At 40.9% G+C, this 26405-nt stretch overlaps 1 protein-coding gene and 1 pseudogene across 2 annotated transcripts; both read right to left on the reverse strand.

Annotated features, from left to right (window-relative positions):
- Positions 1-892: 892 nt before the first annotated feature.
- LOC137280836 (uncharacterized) lies at positions 893-7990 on the reverse strand (annotated as a pseudogene).
- Positions 7991-20050: 12060 nt separating this feature from the next.
- On the reverse strand, positions 20051-25759 carry LOC137282333 (uncharacterized). 2 transcript variants are annotated; one of them, XM_067814080.1, is made up of 4 exons: positions 25722-25759; positions 23518-23718; positions 23032-23274; positions 20051-20283 (listed from the first exon to the last, which is right to left on the reverse strand). In XM_067814080.1, exons 1-4 carry the CDS (start codon positions 25741-25743, stop codon positions 20051-20053), a joined length of 699 nt encoding a protein of 232 aa, XP_067670181.1. In that variant the 5' UTR covers positions 25744-25759. The 2 variants fall into 2 exon arrangements, with proteins under 2 accessions (XP_067670181.1, XP_067670180.1); XM_067814079.1 differs by lacking the exon at positions 25722-25759 and adding an exon at positions 25358-25438.
- Positions 25760-26405: the final 646 nt, after the last annotated feature.

Here is a 26405-nt window from a genome sequence, read left to right on the forward strand (position 1 = left end):
CAGCAATATCAGGGCGGGGGACACCAGAAAATGGGCTTCACACATTGTGCCCATGTGGGGAATTGAACCTGGGTCTTCGGCGTGACGAGCGAACGCCTTAACCACTACGCTACCCCACCACCCAACATAACATTTAGTATAACTGTTTCTCACTGATAACCAAGACTTTTGCAGAGTTGATATTATATTTGTGATCCATTACTTTAGATTTGACTTAGTTGCATTGTACTAGAAACCTCTATTGTGAATCTTTGTAACTTGATATTTGTCTGCTCAATACATATTATTGATTATTTTGGACTTGTTATATTAAAATTCGTATTGTTTTACACCTCACCTCTCTCTCTCTCTCTCTCTCTCTCTCTCTCTCTCTCTCTCTGTGTGTGTGTGTGTGTGTGTGTGTGTGTGTGTGTAAAAGAACACAGAAATTAGAGATATAAATGTTTACTTTTGAAAAAAAATTCACACACTGATGTAGGGACAATGTGGTCAAATGTTCCAAAACTGAAAACAATGACAAAAGAACGTGGAGTGGTTGGTTACTACCAATTAAGGAAAGCCCAGCTGTCATATACACTTTCTTTGGTGTTTTGTTTTTGTGGGGTTTTTTGGTTTGTTTTGTCTTTGGTGGGTTTTTTTCTTTGTTTTGTTGTTGTTGTTGTTGTTTTGGTTGGGGTGGGTTTTTTTGTTTGTTTGGGGGGGTTTTTTGTTTGTTTGTTTTTCAATGATGTCATGTGTATTACCTTTCATGTCATATACATTTAATTTGTGAATTGATATGAAATAACTGCAAACAGAAATAAATGAAAGAGTGTTCCTCAAGCCATAAGTGTGAGTTTGATGTCTCCTTCAAACGTCGTCAGATGTATACGCGAACTGGTATCTGTCACGCCTACCAGTTCTCAGGAACGAAACCTTTATCATCGAAAGAGCACTTCTTGTATGCGGAATTGCTTGCCATACAGTACAAGTCTCTGTCTGTTCCTCTCATCATGGGGCACCCGTGGCAAGCCACCTCCTCGTGGTGAGTGCTGGGTAACGCCAAGAGCTCGCCAACAGCCCCGTTGTAGACCCGGGGGCATATTGGTCCACCGTGGGTTGTGGCCCTTTGTTGGTGGAGGAAGGGATCCTGGTGACTGAGGGCAATAGGTTCCTGGAACCGCGTTCCTCTTGCAAAACACACCTCTTTGGCCCTGACTTCGCCTAGACGGGTGGTAGAATGGGCCCGGTTCTACCAATCGGCTGGTCATGCCAGGCCCTGTGCATAGTGAGTGTTATTGCACAGATTTATTATATTATTTGGTCTTGGCTTTTTGAAATTACAATTATTCCTGATAGTATATTGCCTAGAGTCCTGTGCCAGAAGGCGGTGGCTCATGGGCCAATCTGGTTGTTCCTGTGGATTAACTGCAGTATACCATTCCTGTAACCCTTTGGTGTCAGTTTGCTGGAAGTCCGCTTACGTATGACATCGCCCTTGTTCGCGTTTCATGGCAGGCAGGGAACAGGTTTACTGAACCAATATACATTTCAACATGGGTAAACACAATCCCAAAAAAACCAAAACGTCATCTTTCAGAATCAGATTCTGAACTTGATTCTGATGAAAATGAAATCGTTACCAAATTATTGTATTCTGAAAGGGATACTTGGCCACGATTTCTGGTGCTGGAAGCAAAGGGTGAGCGTGCCCTTTCTTCCTACTCGCCATTTCTTTTGGAAAAGGGTCTACAAGGTAAAGCCGGTGTCTTGAAAAACGTTACAAAATTACGCTCTGGAGGTCTTTTGGTTGAATGTGCCAGGAAACCACAAGCCATTAATCTTATGACTTCAACCAAATTAGCAGACATTCCAATTACCTGTTCTGCACATAAAACCCTTAATTTCTCCCAGGGTCTTATCCGTGATAGAGACCGAAGCCTCGCTCATGAATCTATTGAAGGCATCGTATCAGAGCTTAGAAGTCAAGGTGTCATTGATGCCAAGCGGTTTACTTATCGTAAAGATGACCGTGCTTTCCCGTCAAATACATACCTTTTGACTTTTGACGCGCCAGTACTGCCAAGTTCTATCAAGGTTGGATGTTTTTCTGTGCCTGTGGATCTTTTTATTCCACGCCCTACCCGTTGTTTCAATTACCAGAAGTTTGGTCATGGGCAAAATTCTTGTAAGAATAAACTGACTTGTTTCAGATGTGGAGAATCTGATCATGATGGGAAGATGTGCACTAACACCATTAAGTGCTCACATTGCAAAGGCGATCACATGGCATCATCAGAAGACTGTCCCATGTGGAAATATGAAGCCAGTGTGCAGAAACTGAAATATGAGAAACGAATCAGTTACTCTGATGCCAGACAACAAGCACGACTACTTATACCTGAAAATGCTGCACGTCCATCTTGTCTGTTCCTTGTCAAACTAATTTAACTCACATCGGAACATCCAACACCCCTTTCCGAAACAGTACTGATTCAAAAAGCAACACCAGATTCAAAACAGCCATCTTTAAAACCAACAGGAACAACATCATCTACACAAACAGAATCCCATCAAATGAAAATGTCAAAGTGTTCCAAAGTAGATATTAAGAAAAAGCAGAGTCAGTCAGATAGATTGCCGAAGGCACTAAAAGACTCTGTCCTACTTCACAATAAATATGGATTGCTTGAAGATATGGATACTGAAGTATCCACCCGTGTGACCGCCGGTGGCCACCCAAGTGGTCACTCACCGAAAACGAAAGGGAGAGCAGTATCTCCTGTTACTGTTCCTCAGATATTTAAACCACCATTTGTTATTCACCTAATCTATTACAACGGAATTGCAGAGGACTTAAAAATAACTTAAATGAAGTACAGTTGTTGGTTCAAGATTTTAAACCGTCAGCACTATGTATCCAAGAGACGTATCTCAAACATACCGATGCATTGATTTAAGGTTCTTATCATTCATTCTTTCCTCCAGGGAATAAAGCAACTGGAGGTTCAACTATATTAGTTAGACAGAATATCATTCATAGCCCTGTTCACCTGAATACAAATCTCCAAGCCGTAGCTATTTATCTCAGCTTGCACATTGCGATCACTCTATGCTCTTTGTACATTCCACCCTCGTTTGCTCTTCAGCAAACTGATCTTCAGAATCTATATGATCAGTTACCAAAGCCCTGTATTATCATGGGCGATTTTAATGCGTACAACCCTCTATGGGGAAGTACAATTACAAACAATAAAGGCAAGGTTATTGAAAATTTTATATCTGAAAATAGCTTATGTGTTTTTAATGACGAATCAAACACCTATTGACATCCTGGTACAGGATCCTATTCTGCACTTGATCTGTCCCTCGCTGATTCTACAACGAATTTGACTGATGTCATGTCATGATGACCTTTGCGGAAGTGACCAGTTCCCAACTGTCCTAGAGGTTGACCCACCTTTATTTGGAATTTTAATAAAACCAACTGGTCTTTATATGAAACATTGTGTATGGAAAAATTAATACCAGAAAATGTTATCAATATATCAGACCCGATAGAGTCAGTTGTTTTCTGCTCAGTTAAATGAAATTGCTGACCAGTCTGTTCCTAAGTCCTCTGCAGTTCCTCAAATTCGTAAACCCTGGTTCAATAATTATTGTAAACAGGCCAGAAAGTGTAGAAGGAAAGCTGAAAAGTATTTTCGCCGACACCCCACTGTACATAATCTAGATAAAGTAAAAATTTTAAATGCCAAAATAAGCGTCAGGCGTGGAGAAATTACGTTAGTAAAATAAATTCACGCACGCCAATGACAAAGGTGTGGAACATGATTAAAAGAATAAAGGGCAAAGGTTCGAAATCTACTGTTCATCATCTAAAGGATGGTGATAATATATTAACTAACAAAACTGACGTTGCAAATAAACTTGGTGAAACTCTCACCAAGCATTCATCTTCATCCAATTACGTCCCTGAGTTTCAAAAGTGTCAGACACAACAGGAGAAGAAAAAATTAAATTTTAACTCAGACATCGGTGAAGATTATAATGAATTATTTTCAATACATGAGCTACATACTGCCCTTGAGCAAGCTCATGATACAGCTACAGGGGCTGATGATACCCACTATCAGCTCCTGAAGCATTTGCCCGAAGCATTTGGAAACGTTGCTAAACATTTTTGATTCAGTATGGACATCAGGGAATTTCCCAACTTCCTGGCGTAATGCCATTGTAGTCCCAATATCAAACCCTGTCCGGGATCATACAGTTCCGTCCAATTACAGACCAATATCTCTCATTAGCTGTGTCTGTAAAACCATGGAACGTATGGTGAATAATAAATTATTTTGGCATCTTGAAACCAATAACCTTATCACAAATATTCAATGTGGTTTCAGGGAAAATCGTTGTACCATTGATCATCTGGTACGCCTAGAATCCTTTGTTAAAATGCTCTAGTAAATAAACAACATGCAGTATCGATTTTCTTTGATCTTGAAAAGGCCTACGATACCACCTGGATGCATGGCATTTTGAAGGATTTACATGACATCGGTTTAGGGGTCGTTTACATCTTTTGATATCACAGTTTTTAAAAGACAGGCAATTTCAAGTCCGAGTGGGCTCAACCCTGTCTGATCATTACAATCAGGATCAGGGAGTCCCACAAGGCAGTATTTTGTCTGTAACACTTTTTAGTATCACGATAAACAGTTTATCCAAGGTTTTAAATGATTCAATCGATGGATCCCTTTTTGTGGATGATTTTAATATTTCTTGTCGAGGTAAAAATAGGTATACTATTGAACGGCAACTACAATTGTGCTTAAACAAAACAAACAAATGGTGTCTTGAAAACGGTTTTACATTTTCTAAGACAAAAACCAATTGTATACATTTTTGTAGACAATACAAACCGCATAAAGACCCAGAATTGTTTTTAAATGGCGCTCCCATCCTCTTAAGGAGGCCAAGTTCTTGGGTCTGATTTTCGACTCTCATTTAACTTTTCTCCCCCAATATCAAATCCCTAAAAATCTAAATGCCTGAAGGCGTTGGATTTATTAAAAGTCGTTTCTAATTCAAATTCTAATTGAAAGTGGGGAGGAGATCAAACTACCCTCCTTCACCTGTACAGATCCCTGGTCCGTTCCAAACTTGATTATGGCTCCATCGTATATGGTGGAGCCTGCAAAAGCAACCTGAAACTACTAGCTTCTGTCCACCACGAAGGCCTGAGACTTTGTCTATGGTCCTTCAGAACTTCTCCTGTTGACAGTCTCTATGTTGAGGCAGATGGGCCATCTCTTACCCACCGCCGTATTAAATCATCCTTACAATATGTTACAAAGTTATATTCTAACGAGTCTAATCCTGCCTATAATTGTGTCTTCAATCCTGTCTATGAGAATTTATATAACCAAAAATCTCTTGTTCCTCCTCTTGGGCACATAATTAAACCATTTATTTCTTCAGCCGGTATAGCAGCTTCTAGCATCGAGCTCGACAATATAGCTCCTTCCAGACTTCTTTCCTCTCCTTTTTGGCAATTGGTTAGGCCACACGTTGACCTAACATTGACCACATTTAAAAATCAGAAACGAATGAATTACAATATAGACAAGAATATAATCAATTACAAAATAAATATAGCAATTACAAATCCTTATTTACAGATGGTTCCAAGGACGGTGGCGCAGTAGCTTGTGCCACAGTCACTGGATCGAGAACAATATCCTCTAGAATACCAGATAACAGCTCTATGTTTACTGCAGAAGCATATTAACAGCACTTAAATATGTTCAAAGACACCCTAAACATAAACAATACGCAATCTTTTCTGACTCTCTTTCTTGCCTTCAGGCTATTAAAAATACTTCTTGCAAACATCCACTTTTAATCGAAATTATTGAATTGCATAATGATCTTGTTACTGGCCAATATGACAACGTCTTTTGTTGGTTACCCAACCATGTTGGTATCTCTGGTAACACTGTGGCTGACCTTGTTGCCAAGGCAGCACTCAACAAATCCGTGACACCACTTCTTATTCCCTACACTGATTATAAAGCTACCATTAGATCTTACATCAGTGATCTGATGCAGAAGAAGTGGGACACTCAAGTGGGTATCAACAAATTACATGAAATAAAACCCTACATCGGTTATACTTACTTGGGGTGTCAGTCCAGATTTGAAGAGGTCATCATGCGACGATGTCGTATTGGCCATACGAGGTATACTCACGAATATTTATTATAAGGTGAAGACACTCCGTTTTGTATCCCTTGTGATGAAAGAATCACAGTCAAGCATGTCATGTATTGAATATAAATTTTTTAACTCACGAACTTTGAAGGATCTTTTTAGTAATGTTAGCTCTCATTTAATTATTACATTTTTAAAAGAATTAGATTTGCTAAATGAATTGTAAATAGATAAATATTTTATTCTTGGAAGTTTGAATTAGTAACTTAGAGTGTTAGTGGCTGTATCCTCGAGAGGGGATAAAGCACTGTAAAATTATTGTCCTCCTGAGAGTGTACGTAACACCCAAAACATTTAATGTACATCAAAACGTTCCACTGTTTCTAATCGTAGAATACTTGTCTTTTTAATTTATGGCTAGATTTCCTGAATTGCTAACGGCTGAGGGGATGATGTAAATCCAGCTAGGTACCATGCAGGTAGCAGAAGTACTGTAAGTCCCCATGGCCCCTAGTATGGTGATCTACCGTCAGTTGATGGTGATCTATATAGCCTGTCTTTATATTGTATTGTCTGAATAGGGATATTAGTTTTAACTTTTCACGCTAGTTTTATTTCTTATTGTGATATTCTAGTTGTTTTACTGTCCTTCGTCGACAGGTTTTTATCATATACATAGATTCCTTTTTAAGATTGGTCTCGTCACGATATGACTGCAATACTGCCGATGTGACGTTAAATATTAACTCACTCACTCACTCACTCTCATTATGGCTGCGATACGGCCAAGTCCGCTGTCTGTCATAAAGAATACGTCACATGATGACATCGTCTGTTGATCAAGAATCACTTTACCAAACCCGGCGCATGCGTAATCTTTCCCGTGATTGTCACGATCAACATGAACGATATTCCTTCCAAATCTTGGATGACACTAGGAAACAACCTCTTCGCATCCTGTCGCACTTCCTGGGAGTCTGTGGCCACGAAAATCCGATAGAGAGCGCTGTTGTTATAGTGACTAAGGAAGTACCACACTACACTAACAAATTCGTTGGAATAGTAGGATTGCCCTTAACTCGAACATATGCACACACGAGTTTTCTCCCTTTGTCACGTGCTAACGTTTGGAAATAATCAAACCTTTTCTTGAACTTCAGGTCTCATTGTAAACAGCCGTCGTAAAACAATATGGTATATGTCAATTGTTGTCTGATTATATGCCCACCGAAGCCTCTTATAAAGCGGATGCAGCTTTAGATAGTTGACCATTTCCTGATTCACAGTAAAATATGTGACATCAGAAGGAAATTCTTTTTCTAAATCAAGTGATTTTGCAATTTTCTCATGTCGTTTAAATGCTTCATGGTCAGTTCGGTAGTATCTACTACTTTTCAGGCCATTTATTTCAGAATGTCAACCTTATTAGACTGGAGAAAATTCCCGATATCACATGGTACCAGCATGTTGACTTCCGGTTTAATACTTGTGAAATTATGTAAGCACCTACAATTCCTTCTTCTCTGTCCGCAAGACCACCACAGCCGCCATGGGAACAGTCGTAGATGAAATATTTCTTTTCCCATCGCGGCTTAACGAAATATTCCTCAGGAATGGATTCTACTTCTGAACCAATGTGATGATGTTCAGGCGAAGTTTTGCCTTTATCTTTCACTCCGTGAAATACATTCAAATTTAAATATCCTTTAACTCCTGTATTCAAGTAGACGAGGGCTGTCAGTACCAAGGAGCAAATGAATAATGTAAAAAGTTGCCAGTGGTGTCGAAAGCTGAGCATTGTTTTGGATTGGCTGATATCCCTGAAAAAAAGTAGAGGCTCGATTTGACTGATTGAACAGCCACTGGTTATTTATAGCGCATATATATACGTTATCAGCATGTTATCAGAGTTTCTTCATACATCCGGACCCGTGAAGGTTCCGGGGTTCCCAGATCCCCAGATCGATGTTCATGTTGTTGATTACTGGATTGTCTTACAGTACCTTTGCTACCTGCATGGACCCTAGCCGGATTTACATAATCCCCTCAGCCGTCAGCAATTTGGGCACAACTAGCCATGCAAATAAAAAGACACTTATGCTACGATTAAAAACTGGAATTTGAAGTTTGAATTTATTTTGAATGTTTGTGGACTTACGTACCCTCTCAGGGGGACAATAGTTTTACAGTACTTCAACCCCCTTTGACCATACAGCCACTAACAAGCACAGTTATGAATTTAAACTTCCAATAATAAAATATTTATCTATTTACAGTTCAGTCAATAAATCTAATTCTTTTAAACATGCAATGATTAAATGAGAGCTTGTGTTATTAAAAATATCCTTCAGAGTTCGTGAATTAAAATACTGAACCCTTGTGATGGAATACTCAACACAGTCAAGCAGGACATGCTTGACTGTGATTCTTCCATCACAAGGGATACAAAACGGAGGATCCTCACCTTTAAGCAAATATTTATGTGTATATCTTGTGTGGCCAATACGACATCGTCGCATGATGACCTCTTCAAATCTGGACTGACAACCCAAGTAGGTGCAACCAATATACGGTTTTATTTCATGTAATTTATTGATACCTACTTGAGTGTCCCACTTCTTCTGCATCAGATCACGGATATACGTTCTAATGCAAGCTTTGAAATGTGAATATGGAATAAGAAGTGGTGTAACAGATTTGTTGAGTGCTGCTTTTGCAGCAAGATCGGTCATCACATTCCCAGAAATACCTACGTGACTCGGTAACCAACAAAAGACGATGTCGTATTGGCCAGTAGCAAGAGTATTATACAGTTCAATAATTTCAAGAGCTGTTAATATGGCATTAGCTTCTGCTGTGAAAATAGAGCTATTGTCTGGTAATCTAAAAGATATTGTTCTGGATCCAATGACAGTAGCACAAGCAACTGCGCCACCGTCCTTGGACCCATCTGTAAATAAGGATTTGTAATTATTATATGTGTGTTTCAATTGATTATATTCTTGTTTATACTGTAATTCAATCGTTTCTGATTTTTAAATGTAGCTAATGTTAGGTCAACCTGTGGCCTAACCAACTGCCAAGGGGGAGAGGAAAAAAGACGGAAGGGAGCTATATTGTCCAGCTCAATACCAGCAGCAGCAATAAACGGCTTTATTCTGAGCCCAAGAGGTGGAACAAGAGAAGACCTTTTGCTATACAAATCCTCATAAAGAGGATTGAAGACACAGTTATATGCAGGATTACATTGTGCAAGAGATGGTTCATCGGCCTCAACGTAAAGACTGTCAATAGGTGAAGACCCAAAGACCCAAGACAAAGTCTTAAAGCTTGGTGGTGGACAGAATCAAGAAGTTTAAGATTGTTTTAAGTGATTTAATATGTGGTAAAAACGTTAAGTGTGAATCAAAGATTAGACCCAAGAATTTGGCTTCCTTCACAACTTTAATCGGCGTGCCATCTAGGGATAGTTCAGGGTCTTTATGTGGTTTGTATTTACGACAAAAATGTATACAGTTAGTTTTTGATTTAGAAAATTTAAAGCCATTTTCAAGACACCATTTATTTATCTTGTTTAAACACAACTGCCGTTGCCGTTCAATGGTATGCATATTTTTACCTCGACAAGATATATTAAAATCATCCACAAATAATGATCCATCAACTGAATCGTTTAAAACTTTTGATAAACTGTTGATCTTGATGCTAAAAAGAGTGACAGACAAAATACTGCCTTGTGGAACACCCTGATCCTGATTGGAATGATCAGACAGGATAGAACCCACACGGACCTGGCACTGTCTGTCATTTAAAAAGTTGGCTATAAATTCAGGCAAACGACCTCGCAACCCGAAGTCATGTAAATCTCGTAAAATGCCACATTTCCTAGTAGTGTCATATGCTTTTTCAATATCAAAAAAGATAGACACTGCATGTTGTTTATTAATCAGCCAGTTTTTCACAAATGATTCTCAACGCACTAAGTGATCAACAGCACTTCTGTTTTTTCCGGAAACCTCATTGTATATCTGTGATAAGGTTATTAGTTTCCAAATACCAAACAAGTCGATTATTTATCATGCGTTCCATGGTCTTACAAACACAGCCTGTTAATGAAATCGAACGATAATTGGACGGATCCGTATGATCACGTCCAGGTTTAGGTATTGGTACTACTATAGCATCACGCCATGAAGAAGGAAATTTACCTGAAGTCCAAATATCATCAAAAATATATAAGAGCGTCTCTAAACAGGATTCTGGTAAGTGCTTCAGGAGTTGATAATATATGTTATCAGCTCCTGTAGCAGTGTCATGAGCTTGATCAAGAGCAGTATGGAGTTCATGAATAGAAAAGAAAAAGTTTCATTATAATCTTCCCCATTATCAGATATCAGATATTGCTGAAATTTAGGTATATAATCAGAAGAGGAAGAATGTTTAGCAAGAGTTTCGCCCAGTTTATTAGCAATATCTGATTCATCAGTAAGTAACTGATCCCCATGTTTAAGATGATGGACTGTAGATTTAGTATCTTTACCTTTAATTGTCTGGACCATGTTCCATACCTTGGACATGGGTGTCCGAGAATATATTTTAGATACATAATTTTGCCAAGATTGGCGTTTGTTCTGTTTAAAAGTACGCCGTGCTTTAGCATTTAAAATTATGTACCATAGGATGGCGACGGAAATAATGTTCTGCTTTTTTCCTTGCCTTCCTAGCTTGTTTGCAGTCATCGTTGAACCACGGTTTTCGAATATGTGGAACTGCAGAGGAAATTGGTATACACCCATCAGCTATGGAGTTCAATTCATCAGAAAAGCACTTAATAGCAACAGGAACGTCAATAAAACATTGAGGTTTAAGCTTTTCAGCACACAGTGTTTCATATAAAGCCCAGTTAGCCTTTTTAAAATTCCACCTTGATGATGAAGGAACATCAGATGGAGTTACAGCTTTTAATATAGTAGGAAAATGGTCACATCCACAGAGGTCATCGTGGACTGACCATTCGAATTCACTAAGTAGTTCTGAATTTGTGAGTGACAAGTCGAGAGCAGAATAAGTCCCTGTACTGGAGTGTAAATATGATTGTGTTGGAACCATCATTATAAATGCATGAATCATTGTCAGAACAAAAGTCCTCCAACAATTTACCTTTAGTGTTTGTAGTTACACTATCCCAGAGTGGGTTGTGGCCATTTAAATCTCCCATTATAATACAGGGCTTCGGGAGTTGGTCATATAAAGCTTGAAAATCAGTTTGGGCAAACGTCGAAGACGGCGAAATATAGAGTGAGCATAGCGTAAACGCTACATGAAAAGTAATTCTCACTGCAACAGCCTGCATATTAGTATTAACTGAAACAGGGCTTTGAATAACTTTTTGTGTGACTAGAATGGATGACCCACCAGTCCCCCACCAGTGGCTCTATCACCCGGAGGTGAAAACGAATGATATGCATTAAAATGACGAAGGTCAAATGTATCTGTTTGTTTTAAATATGTCTCTTGGAGACATATCGCTGAAGGTATAAAATCTTGGACTAATAGCTGTAATTCATGTAAATTAGTCCTCAATCCTCTGCAGTTCCACTGTACAATATTATTGGAATCTTTTGGGAGGATTTATTGGGGATCTACCCCCGCACTCTTTTGGAGGGCGACAGACAAGCTATGTGCCCTAGAATTGACGTTTTCAGAAACGTCCATGTCTTCAAGAGACCCATATTTATTGAACAATTGAATTTTGTTCTGTGACCCTTTAGGAGTTCTGCCACTTTGTTGTTTTGAAGCATCAGGCTTTGGCTTCAGTTTACTTGTTACCGTTTGCTGACTATCAGCTGTCGACTGAGACTTTGAGTGTGACTGAGATGATGCTTTGTTATCAGATTAAGACTTTGAGGTACTAGGAAGTGATTCCCCAATCTGAGATGACATAGTAGCGGATAAAAGCTGTGGAGAATCGCAATTGACCCAAGTCAAGGTAGTTTGGCAGCCTCTAGGTGATTTTGTTATTTTAGATCTGGACTCAGATGGTGGTTTTGTAAGTGTAGCATAACTTTCTGTAAGGTCAGATCCCTTCACAAGTTTTTTTTGCTTCAGAAAAAGAGATGTTTTGGGTATACTTTATTCTGTTTATTTCCATTTGCTATTTCCATATTGGACACTGTTTTGACGAAGATGAATGGTCGCCTGAGCAGTTGGTGCATTTTTTAAAGTTACTGTCACAATCTTCTGTTGTGTGTGTCTTCTCACCACAGTGAGCACACACAACAATGTGCAGGTAGATACACCGTGTCCATATTTCTGGCATTTAAAACACCTGAGCGGGTTAGGGATGTAGGTATCAACCTGAATATTACAGTAGCCTGCCTTCACTGATTTAGGTGCATTTGGAGAGGAAAAAGTAAACAGATGCGCATTGGTTTTGATGGTTTCGTTGTTTCTCCGAGTTGAAAAGCGCTCGACGTAGAGTACACCTTGATCCTTTATTTCAGATCCTATATCAAGTTCCGACATATCGTCAAACAATCGGTCTCGATCCCTAACGATACCTTTGCTTGTGTTCAGGGTTTTGTGAGCAGACACTGTGACCGGAATGCCCACGAAAGATTTGATGCTCATCAGGTTGTTAGATTGTTGTTTTTTACTACATTCAACAGTGCACCCGAACGTAATCGTCTAATGTTTTTCACATCTCCAGCAATACCTTGAATACCTTTGGACACAGCAAAGGGGTTAAACTTTAAGGGTGTCTTGTCAGGAGTCTCAATCACAACGAAACGCGGCCAATACTCAATCAATGCAGACGGTCTATTGTCAGTATCATCAGGGTCAGTTTCAAGTAAACGTTTTGGGTTTTTTGGGTGGAATTTCATAAGCCATGGTTAGTTCAATCTGGTTCATCATCCGAGCTCCCCACCCACCACGGAATATCACAAGGACAATGCGAAAACAAGCGGGCCTCCAGCCTGCAGCACCAAGGATACCCGGATGATATACTCCAGTAGAAGCATTATAAGAAATTAATCTACCAGATTGGCCCTTGAGCCATCGCCTTCTGCACAAGACTCTAGGCAAAGTTCATATGATCATAATTCACAATACTAAAATTTACAGATTACCATTAGTGCCAAGACCAAACTTCAAAATAATTCCAAATCAGATTTCTGCAATGACACATGTAGTCTATGCACAGGGCTTGGCATGACCAGCCGATTGGTTGAATCAGGCCCATTCAACCACCAGTCTAGGTGAAGTAAGGGCCGAAGTGGTATGTTGGGCAAATGGAACGCAGTTAAATGCCCAACTTCCCTCAACCACCAAGATCCCGTCCTCCACCGACACGGGACGCAACCCACGGCAAACAGGTTGCCCAATTTAGTCGCCTCTTACGACAAGCAATGGGGATGTGGACACATTCTATCCCGGGTCCACACGGGAATTTACAGACTGCCGCCTTATGACTGGAATATTGCTAAGTGTGATGTAAACCTATACTCACCCTCAAATACACTCTTTACACAATGTATTACCATGTGCATCAACTGGCAGCATTGCACTTCCATACTTCGCAATAAAATTGCTCATAAGAGAAACAAGGTGCTGCAATACTTTTTCCATGTGTATAGATGTCCCACTGCTTGACAAGTATTAGATGAACCACGACCTGACAAATGACCCTAATTTGCATATATGGGAACACCCTCCAGAACGTTTCATTTGAAACAAGATGGAAACAGGTTGTCGTCTAAATACTGAAAAGTTCAATTTCCTCGTGCAAATTGTGTCGTGATGGTGTTTTGCTGAACTAAATCGCTCTACGAAACACATGTTAAACAGAAGCGGTATTGATTTCACGCCACATTAGCAGCACGTTAAAACCAATATGAAACTATTTGCTTTCTCCACAGAAATATAGGATGATGTACCCTTTCCTGGTTACAAATAGGAATGGGGCGATTTCTAGTCTGTGAGAGGAAAATGAATACTGATTTTAATATTTGACTGTGGAGAACCTTAATAGCCTCTTTGAATTTACGATTTACGATATGGCATGAAAGGCAATATAATTATATCGCATCCTTCACATATATAGACATATAGGTAATTGATACATAGCATGACAGTTTCTGTAGAGGGTATATTCGATTGAAGAAATAAGGCTGACCAGTGTGAATGGAGTGAGAGGAGATTGGAAATAGCAATGAATATTGTAAAAGCGCTTCAGTGCTCAGTCCTAGAACAGCAGAAAAATGTTTCCAATTCTTTATATAGGGATCGAAGTTTTCCCAAGCTGATAACTTTTCGGTTGTACGTATATGTTTTAATAACCTGAGAAATACCTCAAAAGACAGCGCATGTATAGTACTTGAAACTTAAATGAATCTTTTGGCTAGAAGTATGATGCAATTTAGAATTTATTGCTTGACTACACTCCAAACATGTATCGCAATCAAACCATACTGATGATCAGTTTAAAAGGTCAATTTTCACCTAGGTGCGGGTATAGCAGCGTGCAGTAAACATGGACAAAGTAATGTGACTATCTGTCCAGTCCATCCGTAAGGATGGGAAAGCCACATTAACTCGGCACGCCTGGTAGGCTGCAAGAGTTGTATGGTCCCGAGGCAGTTGAGATTGTAAATACTATGTGCCTTTGTGATGGACATCCAATGATCAAGGAAAAAACAAAGCGCCCTTTGGCAGTTGAACTAACTAGATATCGGCGCTATACAAATATCTAGTAGCATCGTATTTTTATCATGTATGCGGGTTCATAGAAATGATTTAGCCAAAAACTAACCCAAAATTTAGTCTAACTTGTCACTGTCAAAGGCGTGCTTTTCATGAAAGTACTCTCAAAGCAGATAAACATATCCAAAATGGATTGTCGTTGGCAGATAGGCAATCAACAGCATTAGAGTCAAGTGAATGTATAAAATTTATGGAAATGGTGTTACTAAAGCTTGGCGTTTTCCTTAAGTGACATTTCGATGATGACAACTTCAAAGCATTGATGGAATATTCAATGCCAATCATTCTTAGACCCATCTTCGTAACTTCTGGTGATAGTTGACCTTATATCACATCATTTTTATCATTCCATATAATTCTATAGACTATTTTAGCGAGTTCATCGATTAATAGGTTTGGCGGGTTAGGAGGTGTAGAGAAAATATGTACTAGCGTAGAGATTGCTAGAATTTTGATAATGGCAATCTTCCCAACCAAAATCCAATTTCTCCTTCGCCAACTAGCGAGTGACCCATTAATATGTTCTAGGCGTGGTCTTGTATTCTTGTATTGATAATTAATGTGTTAATTAATTTTTACCCAAAGGTCGTGAATAGAAGCATTCAGTGTTCGTCCTAAGATTTCAAAATAACCACTGTGACAGTCAAGATAAAAGTCATTGGCTAAAGTTCTGTTACTATCCGTCATGGATACCTCAATTGACGCCAGTATTTGTAACAGTAAATAAACAATTGAAGTGAAACTCAATTCTACATTAATGGCGTCAGTTTCTATTCAAATACACACTCGACCCGTGAAGGTCACGGGGTAGAATAGGCCTTCAGCAACGCATGCTTGCCAGAAAAGGTGACTATGCTTATCGTAAGAGGCGACTAACAGGATCGGGTGGTCAGGCTCGCTGACTTGGTTGACCTACATGTCATCGGTTCCCAGTTGTGCAGATCGATGCTAATGTTGTTGATGACTGGATTGTCTGGTCCAAACTCCATTGTTCACAGACCGCCGCCATATAGCTGAAATATTGCTGAGTGTGGCGTAAAACTTAACTCACTCATTCACTCAACATGGTCATCGGTGTTGCCAGGGCATGGACGACACTTCCCTTCACATTTGACTACGTGGTTCCTCGTAGGGCACAAGATTAAGTGGACTAACAGACCAAATCACCAATGTTACGACGGGACACTCCTGCATCACCCAAACCAATAACTTGCCATCATGTATTTTCAGAATGCCTGTGTTGTTGCCTTAATCATTTCAGGAAATCAGAGCGCAATTTTGAAATGTATGCTCCACTTTGCACTTCTCCATCCCATCACGTGAAAATGGGACCCACAGAAAAAGAGCAGTTTTAGACCTTTACAAAAGAGAGTTTGTGGGCAAAAGAAAGCCGAGAATCAGTAAATGTATTGTACTTATCATTTCAACTTTGAGTAAAAGGGTTAAAGAAGAACCGGAAACAGGTGACGTAGACCTCAGAAAGTACATCAGGCAACAGTCACATGGGAAAGTTTAGATGATTCTGATCAGTATGAAGAGCAGACAGCATACCTCAGTTCTAGATATCTTCAATTGAATATATCTTCGATTCAATTGAGTCTTCAAAGAAAGTGGAAAAAGCTTGCCATACGCTACGGTTGCTACAACCCTTTCTACAGTTACAAGAGTCCACCTCATAGCAAGATGTTGAAGTGTCGTCCAGTTGGAATCATATTTATCTCCAGAGTTAAGGCTGTGTAAGAAGTAACACATGGTTGTATATATGCCAGGTCACGTTTTGTACCTTATACGACTCTACGAACAAGCTACCAAAAACCATACTTTCATAAGCACCCAAGTGTAAGAGCATTAATTTCACTATTAACAGATACTGTCACATCACTATTACAGATTCTGGCAATGTACATCTACTTCGCTATGAGACTAAAACAAAGTATTGTTACAGAGAAGAATTTCTAAATGACTTCTATTTACTCGTGTAAACTCTAAATGTACTGCAGGCCTGCGGCCTTTTACGTACTGATATAAAGACTGATTGATTAGAGACATCTTCAATCATTTACATATTTCTTTAGGTCATTATTGATATCTTTAAATGTAATACAGATATCTTTAAATGTAATACAGATATCTTTAAATGTAATACAGATATCTTTAAATGTAATACAGATATCTTTAAAACAATGTGAAAATGGCTTGAGGATGAGCACTGTGATCTTCAGCTAGTTATCAATTTGGATCATACTTTTAAAAAAGGACGCAAGGCGCGATAGATAGTTTGACTCTCTTTATGTTTGTGCTTTTTTTTACTTATCTTCTCCGACTCATATGATACAGTAAGACTCTCCAAACATTTTACCAGAATATGTAGGCAATTATTCTTTCAGTTGAAATTCCCTGTAATGCATTGAACTTTCCAAAGCGAAAACAAAACAAACGAAAGAGTAGTATTTATCTTCTGCAAACGCCAGTGAAGATGCGAATTTGAAATGGTCCTCTGAAATCCATGCTTGTCGTAAGAGGCGACTAGTGGCGATCGGGTGGTCAGTCTCACTGACGCTATCAGGGCTTGACTTGACCTGATTTTATGACTGGCTCAATCATGACAATGTAATTATGAAAGAATAAATCAATGGTATTTGATGTTGTGTTTACTGTTCTATTGATTTAAAGCGATAAATAGCAAAGACAGATAACTCTACTTTATTATCAGTGCGAAATCTATGGTCTATATTTTGAGAAGATATGAAATGAAATCCAAGTTTATTTTGCAGTTAGAAACCATAACTGGAAATTATCTCGTATCCCACGGACAAGTAAGATACTAGTATTTGATTGAAATGGAAACTGACTTGTTGCAGGCGTCGGGCGATGGGATTTCTGAACCTCTACTGACTTTGTGCAAGCACTCCACTGCAATACACGTCTTTTAACAGTGAACAGGATGAAGCAGGAATACCGCTGTTTGTTCACATGAAACAAACATTCTGTGCATTGTGTTATTTTAATGTTTTAAAATATATATCAACATGAGGCAGTAAATGTTTGCACAGCTGATGTCTGTTTTCATCACAGGTCCAGCTGGAGTTATCTCCCTTCCACTGAACACGTAACCTATTAGTTGTCGTATTTCATGATTTTTGGAGGAATAAGTTTGTCTGTATTAAGCCCCTTTTAGATTTGGGGTAGAGTAGCTGCTCTTGACCAGCCCATGCTTGCCACAAAAGGCTACTATGCTTGTCGTAAGAGACGACTAACGGGATCGGGTAGTCATGGTGGCAAAATCGTGCAAATCGATGCACATGCTGTTGATCACTTGATTGTCTAGTCAAACCTCGATTATTTACAGTCCGAACCAAACCAGGGATCAACAGGTTGAGCATCGATATGCGATTGGGATACAATGGCAAAAAACATTACAAACACTTTTCAAAAATTACACACATATATTTTAATTAACACATAGTTCATAGATTTTAATCAAAAAGCAAACATGCATTAATTAGACCACGCCTATGTTCTTTTAAATGATTATGGAGCCCGTAATTTCAGTATCTCTGTTTAAACTGAGTCATGCAAATTATCTAGCAATTTCTGCGAAAGTCATAAAATCGATTCAGAAATCATGTAAGAAAAACGTGTTAAATATATTGAATACAATATGAATCTTAATGGCAAATATCGGAAAGTCTTTGATATACAAACGACACTCGATACTCGCAGACATCAGACTGGCTAATACGGTTACACTTCAAAAAGGCAATGTGAGATAATACGTGAGTTCCAAATGATGACCGACTGTCAGCTCTGATCTACATTATACTGGTGTAACACCGGCATCGCCATATGTTGTTCACATGGTGCTGTTGAACGTATCATTTGCTGTGCTTTTTGTGTCATTATACCATAACTGACACACTTTTAAGCTATTATTTATAATATATAAGATTAATATTTATATTTATAATATAATAGTGATGATAATAATCTGGGGGCTGTGTTGGGGAGTCTACATATTCTCCTGAAAGTTCTGGATGGGTTCGACTAGGCAGCGCTTCCTGGGACAAGTCCCAGTCGCTGTCTGGGCTGCGTGTAACGGGGGCAAGGGCCGTGGGCTGATGATGAACCAGACTGTGCCAGGATCACCCGAACCCTCTCTGCTGCATACTATTTTCTATCTGAAAAACATAATAAAAATTCATTCATATAGCGCCTAGTATCCAAGTTGCTCACTGGACGCTGTATTCGGGATTTAACTACGAGTATTTTTACCCCGGATAACCCAGGCTTAGAGTGAGGCGCAGGAAGGTTATAGTCACATGACTATGTATATAAATATTTATATAATTGATTCCAGAAAATGGCATAGATGATGATGTCTCGTGGACAACTTGTGTGATTTGAAAAAAAAATCCAGAAACCTATTGATTTGTGACTTTACTAATTTCAGGAAACTCGATTAAATTAAAAACTACTTACAACAGTACTTTAATTTCAACCAGCGAACGCATATTGGGTTGGTCGATACAGCTAAATTTGTATTGTTAATATTGACCTGTGGTATACTTCGGATATCATTCAACGAGAATCCAGTCATCCAATGCATTTATTTGAACATGTGTTTGCTGTTAGTTGAGTTGTGCGCATGCTTGAGCAATATTCCAGCAATATGAAGGCGGTGGACACCAGAAGAGGAGTTCATACATTGAAGCCATGTGGGGAATCGAACCCGGGTCTTAGGGGTGACCCGCGAATGCCTTAACCCACTAAGCTACCCTATCGTCCATCTTCGACCACAAGACTACCCCTCAGCCCTAAATGTTCCTGACACTAAACAAGCCCGCAGGTTTCAGACATATATGTGGAGGATATTTACAAGTTTACTCATCTGTAAGAATATGATCAGCGAGTAAATTATTTATCTTCAGTTGTGATATGTTCATCTGTTCTTGCGAGAGAGCATTTGACTTGTCTAAGCATGTATTTGTGACGGAAGGGGCAGGATATGTTCAGCTTGCCATCGTCTAACGACCTTGGCCACAAAACATGGTATTGAAATATTATCAATCCTGAGCAAAGCCCTGTTTGAGACATTTTACATACAGTAAATGGTGTAGGTTGTCCAAGAATTGGCGTTCACGTGATGAAGATGCAAGGCTTTGTCGGTGAGCAGACAGTTCTCATCGGTCGACGCGTTTGCACTGTAGCTGAAGTCGATGCATGAATGATGTTTGTGACAAACGATGCCACAGGCGCCGGCTGTCGTTGCCGACGTGGTCAGGAACGGCATAGACACCTTCTTGTTCCAGGACGGTTTGTAGTATGAACCTGTAGAAAAGTAATTTTAGTGTGAACGGGATTCCTTCAACGTTATATTGACGTTATAATGGTCAACGCCATTGCGTCACGTGACACGCTATCTGCAACGTCTGAGAGTCAGACTACCAAGTACATCTTTGTGGGCGAAAATGACTTGACTCGTAGTCAAGATCGCAGACCATCCGATACATCTCTATGGGCAAAAGCTCAACCTGTCTAACGAAGGTAACTTGGACCCAAACAACCCTAGTAACTTCTAAAGGTCTAGAGAACATTTCGAAGGGGTTTACTGATAAGTCTTTACGTAACGCCAACCTCATAACCTGTAGATAATCAAGCTTGCAAGGCAAACCATTTCATGTCGCTTATATGACCAACGTCGGGCACCCAGATCCATTAGTGGTCTCATAGGACCAGCAATGTGCCACTGAAGATCAGATCCATCCACTGGTCTCATAGGACCAGCAGTGTGCCACTGACAACCAGATCCATTCACTGGTCTCATAGGACAGCAGTGTGTCACTGACAACCAGATCCATCCACTGGTTTCATAGGACCAGCAGTGTTCCACTGACGATCAGATCCATTTATTGTCTCATAGGACAGCAGTGTGCCACTGACAACCAGATCCATCCACTGGTCGCATAGGACCAGCAATGTGTCACTGACGATCAGATCCATTAAGTGGTCTCATAGGGCCAGCAGTGTGCCACTGAAGATCAGATCCATCCACTGATCTCATAGGACCAGCCATTTGCCACTGACGATCAGATCCATCCACTGGTCTCATAGGACCAGCAGTTTGCTACTGACGATCAGATCCATTCAGTGGTCTCATAGAACCAACAGTGTGCCACTGACAACCAGATCCATCCACTAGTCTCATAGGACCAGCAGTGTTCCACTGACGACCAGATCCATCCACTGGTCTCATAGGACCAGCAGTGTGCCACTGACAACCAGATCCATTCACTGGTCTCATAGAACCAGCAGTGTGCCACTGACAACCAGATCCATTCAATGGTCTCATAGGACCAGCAGTGTGTCACTGACGATCAGATCCATCCACTGGTTTCATAGGACCAGCAGTGTTCCACTGACGATCAGATCCACTCATTGTCTCATAGGACCAGCAGTGTGCCACTGACAACCAGATCCATCCACTGGTCTTATAGGACAGCAGTGTTCCACTGACGACCAGATCCATTCACTGGTCTCATAGGACAGCAGTGTGTCACTGACAACCAGATCCATCCACTGGTTTCATAGGACCAGCAGTGTTCCACTGAAGATCAGATCCATTTATTGTCTCATAGGACAGCAGTGTGCCACTGACAACCAGATCCATCCACTGGTCTCATAGGACCAGCAATGTGTCACTGACGATCAGATCCATTAAGTGGTCTCATAGGGCCAGCAGTGTGCCACTGAAGATCAGATCCATCCACTGATCTCATAGGACCAGCCATTTGCCACTGACGATCAGATCCATCCACTGGTCTCATAGGACCAGCAGTTTGCTACTGACGATCAGATCCATTCAGTGGTCTCATAGAACCAACAGTGTGCCACTGACAACCAGATCCATCCACTAGTCTCATAGGACCAGCAGTGTTCCACTGACGATCAGATCCATTCACTGGTCTCATAGGACCAGCAGTTTGCCACTGACAACCAGATCCATCCACTGGTCTCATAGGACCAGCAGTGTGTCACTGACAACCAGATTCATCCACTGGTCTCATAGGACCAGCAGTGTGCCACTGAAGATCAGATCCATCCACTGGTCTCACAGGACCAGCAGTGTGTCACTGACAACCAGATCCATTCAGTGGTCTCATAGGACCAGCAATGTGCCACTGAAGATCAGATCCATCCACTGGTCTCATAGGACCAGCAGTGTGCCACTGACAACCAGATCCATTCACTGGTCTCATAGAACCAGTAGTGTGCCACTGACAACCAGATCCATCCACTGGTCTCATAGGACCAGCAGTGTGCCACTGACGACCAGATCCATCCATTGGTCTCATAGGACCACCAGTGTGCCACTGACAACCAGATCCATTCAATGGTCCCACAGGACCAGCAGCTTGCAACTGACGATCAGATCCATCCACTGGTCTCATAGGACCAGCAATGTGTAACTGACGATCAGATCCATTTAGTGGTCTCATAGGCCCAGCAGTTTGCCACTGACGACCAGATACATCCACTGGTCTCATAGGACCAGCAGTGTGCCACTGAAGATCAGATCCATTCAGTGGTCTCATAGGACCAGCAGTGTGCCACTGACGACCAGATCCATCCACTGGTCTGATAGGCCCAGCAGTTTGCCACTGACGACCAGATCCATTCAATGGTCTCATAGGACCAGCAGTGTGCCACTGACGATCAGGTCCATTCATTGTCTCATGGGACCAGCATTGGTTCCGTGGGGCTCAGTTACCTCTTACAGTGAGTGAGTGAGTGAGTGAGTGAGTGAGTGAGTGGGTTTAGTTTTGTGCTGCACTCAGCAATATTTCAGCCATATGGCGGCGGTCTGTAAATAATCGAGTCTGGACCAGACAATCCAGTGATCAACAACATGAGCATCGATCTGTGCAACTGGGAACCGATGACATGTGTCAACCAAGTCAGCGAGCCTGACCGCCCGATCCCGTTAGTCGCCTCTTACGACAAGCATAGTTGCCTTTTATGGCGAGAATGGGTTGTTGAAGGCCTATTGTATCCGGTAGAACTCCCTGGTTTACTCACGATGTGGCTTCACTGCCACTTCCCCTTGCACGTCAACAAGTCTGATCATGAGGCGTGTTCTATTTGTGGATCGTCTTGTGACCCGAACAAAGCGGACAGGGAAGGTGGCATTGCATGTGAAGGTGAACTTCTCACGAGGAGCAACACGGGTCGCTACTGTTCCACACCACGCCACCTGGACATCAGAGCAGATGCTGACATCCTTGTCCGTCACCTCAACGGATGCTTGTTCCATGAAGGTATCTGTAAACAGTACATGGTTGGTATCACACTTGCATGGTAACGGCCTATTTTTCTTTGGTATAGTGTTGTGCCAATTTAACAAACATATTGAGCCTCCTCAAATAAATAATAAGAGTAACCACTTTTTAACTATAGTGAATGGTGTCGAAATGCACACTGACATAGAATTAATGAGATTTTTTTTATTATTTCCCCAATCTACGTATTTTATTACGATGGTATGAAGCAGATGTGAACACTGACTACTTTTATTTCCTGCTGTGAGGGTGATGTTGCTGATGGTGAAGTAGCCCCTCAGGTCCACCTCCCACCAGACCTCTTTGCCTCGGTCTGTTGTTGATCCAGTGTGTGAATAAACTGCATGAAGAGCACGGCTAGCCACACCGCTGCCATGGGTATACCTACTGCTCTGTTTTGCACCTTCTCCGTTTGAAACGCTTTTACCTGCAAGGAAAATATGAAGATAAATAAGACAAACACAAGTGCACGCATCAGTCCACACATATCCGTATCCAAACAGACACAAAAACATATACTGAACCGCAAAAGAAACGTCACCCTACCGAAACTTTTGCCGGATATGTTTCATCTGAATGTTAATTATTTTTCACTTTTTACATGTTGACCTGCTACGTAGCCAATTTTCAAGAATATTTGGTTTCAGATTCTGTATTTGGTACAGAAAAAAAACACGTCGTCAAACACAGTTACAAAAGTAATGATGGGACGAGGTTTTTTGTGCGTATGTTATCCCTCTAAAAAGAGTAAACGAACAAGTACCGAATCAGAGTGATTCACTGTTCGACAGTAGCGACATGAAACGATTATGAAGGTAACAGAGGAACCAAGCTTTAGGAAGACTGAGTGCTGGCCAGACTGCAAGATATGCTGCGAACCACTTTTCTGTTCATGCTCGAACAATATACCGAATGCAGCAAAGAGTCCAAGCCACTGGAAACACAGTCGACCGTCCGTACAGTGCTAGACCGCCTGTCACAACGTTGAAGCATAATTGGCAGGTTGTCCATCATCAGCTGCAAAATCGTTTTGCTAGGGCTACGGAAACTGCACGGTCAACCATTGGCAATCATCAGAGACCAATCAGCGAAGACACAGTGCGGAGGCTTTTGACGCAGAGAGACGTCAGATGTCGCAGCCGATACCGGGTCCGATCCTCACTGTTCGACATCACCGCACTCGTCTCCTGTGGGTCACTCATCATCGGAATTGTCGTCAGCGGAAGTAGCGAAATGCAGTCTTCTCCAACGGAAGCCGGTATTGCGTCTCGACGACTGATGGCAGAGTGAGAGTGTAGCGATGACGCGGGGAGCGTTTTGGAGATGATTGTGTCCTGGAAAGAAACTCGTGGGGAGAGCCGAGCATAATAGTGTGGGTGCTATTGTTCACAAAGTCACAAACTAGGCCCTTTGATGTTCCAGAATATTGGTCCTGGTAGAGGAAAAGGAACATATGCCGGCTACATTGATCAAGCGCTGAACTCTTCATTTTGGTGATATCCAAACATTATCTTTACATATTTGTATGTATGTGCGTGTGTTTGTGAGAGAGAGAGAGAGAGAGGGTATATGTGTGTGCGTGCGTGAGTGTGTGAGCGTGTGCGTGCGTGTGCGAGAAATCATTGCAAAATGACATTTGACAGGTATGGAGTAGGTGAACAGGCTCTACCAAAACGATCTAAATGCATCTTGAAATTTGAGTCATGTTTCAATGGCCCTCAACTTTCTCAAGGACGTCGGCAACAGGTCAACTGACGCCCCGTCGTCGACATCATCATGGGCGTCCACATCGCAGGCCCTCGTGCCATTGCGAGGATTAAAGTTTTTTTTTCAAAAATACATAAAACTTCTGCGATGACCTCCTACTTGAAAAGCTACACAATGCTATAATATCTAAGGACAAAGCGTGTTGGGCAAGGGCAGACTGCTTCTGAAACCATTGCCCGTAACCTTTGACAACTCGCGGCAAACGGGTTGCCCAGACGGGCTACTGGGCTGAGATATTGTCGAGGTAAAACACGCTCGCTACCCCCTCACTATTGCCCTTGAACATTTACAATACTCACTGTGTACATATATGTCGTGGAGTCTTGTAACACTGGTGTAGAGGACTGCACACAACAATACAACGAGGCAGGACATCCTCAACTCACAGCTTGTCAAAGAATGTGTTGCGGTGACAAAGGCTCAGTCATTAGAGCCCGAGCGTGTTAGCTTTAGACGCAAGATGATAAATATTTTAAAATAAAAATTATTATTTTCCTCATCAGTAACGCCACGTGCTGTTAATGATTAATGACATAACCATATCCAAGCCTGTTCTTGTAGTTCTTCAAGTCAGAGAGAGAGCGAGAGAGAGAGAGAGAGAGAGAGAGAGAGAGAGAGAGAGAGAGACAGTATAAGTCAAATCAGAAAACCATATCAGAATACCTTTCCATTCATTCAAAGCCATTACTGACAGAAAATGAAGCTGGGTGATGTCACAACGTCTTGTCTGGCGTCTGGTGGTCGTAATTCTAAACATATCCTCAGAAACAACAACACAAATAAAGCAGAAATGCAGTACGCGTTGTTGTAACTTAGACGCTAGGACGCTAGGTAATAAATATTAATTTTGTGAAAACGATCTTTATTCACCTCATCAATAGCGCCACTAGTCGTTGATGAATACTCAAGCATCCATGTCCTGGTCGAATCCTAAAGTTTCGCAAGTCAATAGAAGACTACAAGAGAGTTCTAAGTCAAAGGCAGAAACTTTGTGATTGTAGAACTTCCATCGGACCATTAAACGTAATTGGATCAGTTTGTTTACAACAGGACAATAGAAGCGACAAAACTGTTTCCACATTCATAAAAAAAAATCTCTACAAAAAGCAGAATCGATTGTAGAATTATGACAGTATCGTGAGTATATTGGTTTCAGCAGTATTACAGCTGTACGATGTAATTCAGTTGTGAACAAATCTAGTCTGGACAAGAAGATCCAGTAATTGGCACCTTGCGCTTTATGATGACATGTTTATGAAATACTATACAAAGGTGATGGTACCACGTGTTCGCGAAAAGTAAACGTCTCCTGCCCCACTGGTGGCACCAGTTTTTTGGGTTTTGTTT

Source organism: Haliotis asinina, chromosome 4, assembly GCF_037392515.1.
Source record: "Haliotis asinina isolate JCU_RB_2024 chromosome 4, JCU_Hal_asi_v2, whole genome shotgun sequence".
In the NCBI taxonomy this organism is placed as follows: domain Eukaryota; kingdom Metazoa; phylum Mollusca; class Gastropoda; order Lepetellida; family Haliotidae; genus Haliotis; species Haliotis asinina.

Excerpts from the sequence above, each read along its gene's own strand:
- LOC137282333 (XM_067814079.1), bottom strand. The coding sequence starts at position 25,433 with ATGTCCTGCCTCGTTGTATTGTTGTGTGCAGTCCTCTACACCAGTGTT. Across the intron at positions 23,719-25,357 it reads CCACGACATATATGTACACA|GTAAAAGCGTTTCAAACGGA; the intron begins GTGAGTATTGTA and ends TTTTCCTTGCAG. Across the intron at positions 23,275-23,517 it reads CACAGCAGGAAATAAAAGTA|ATACCTTCATGGAACAAGCA; the intron begins GTCAGTGTTCAC and ends TACTGTTTACAG.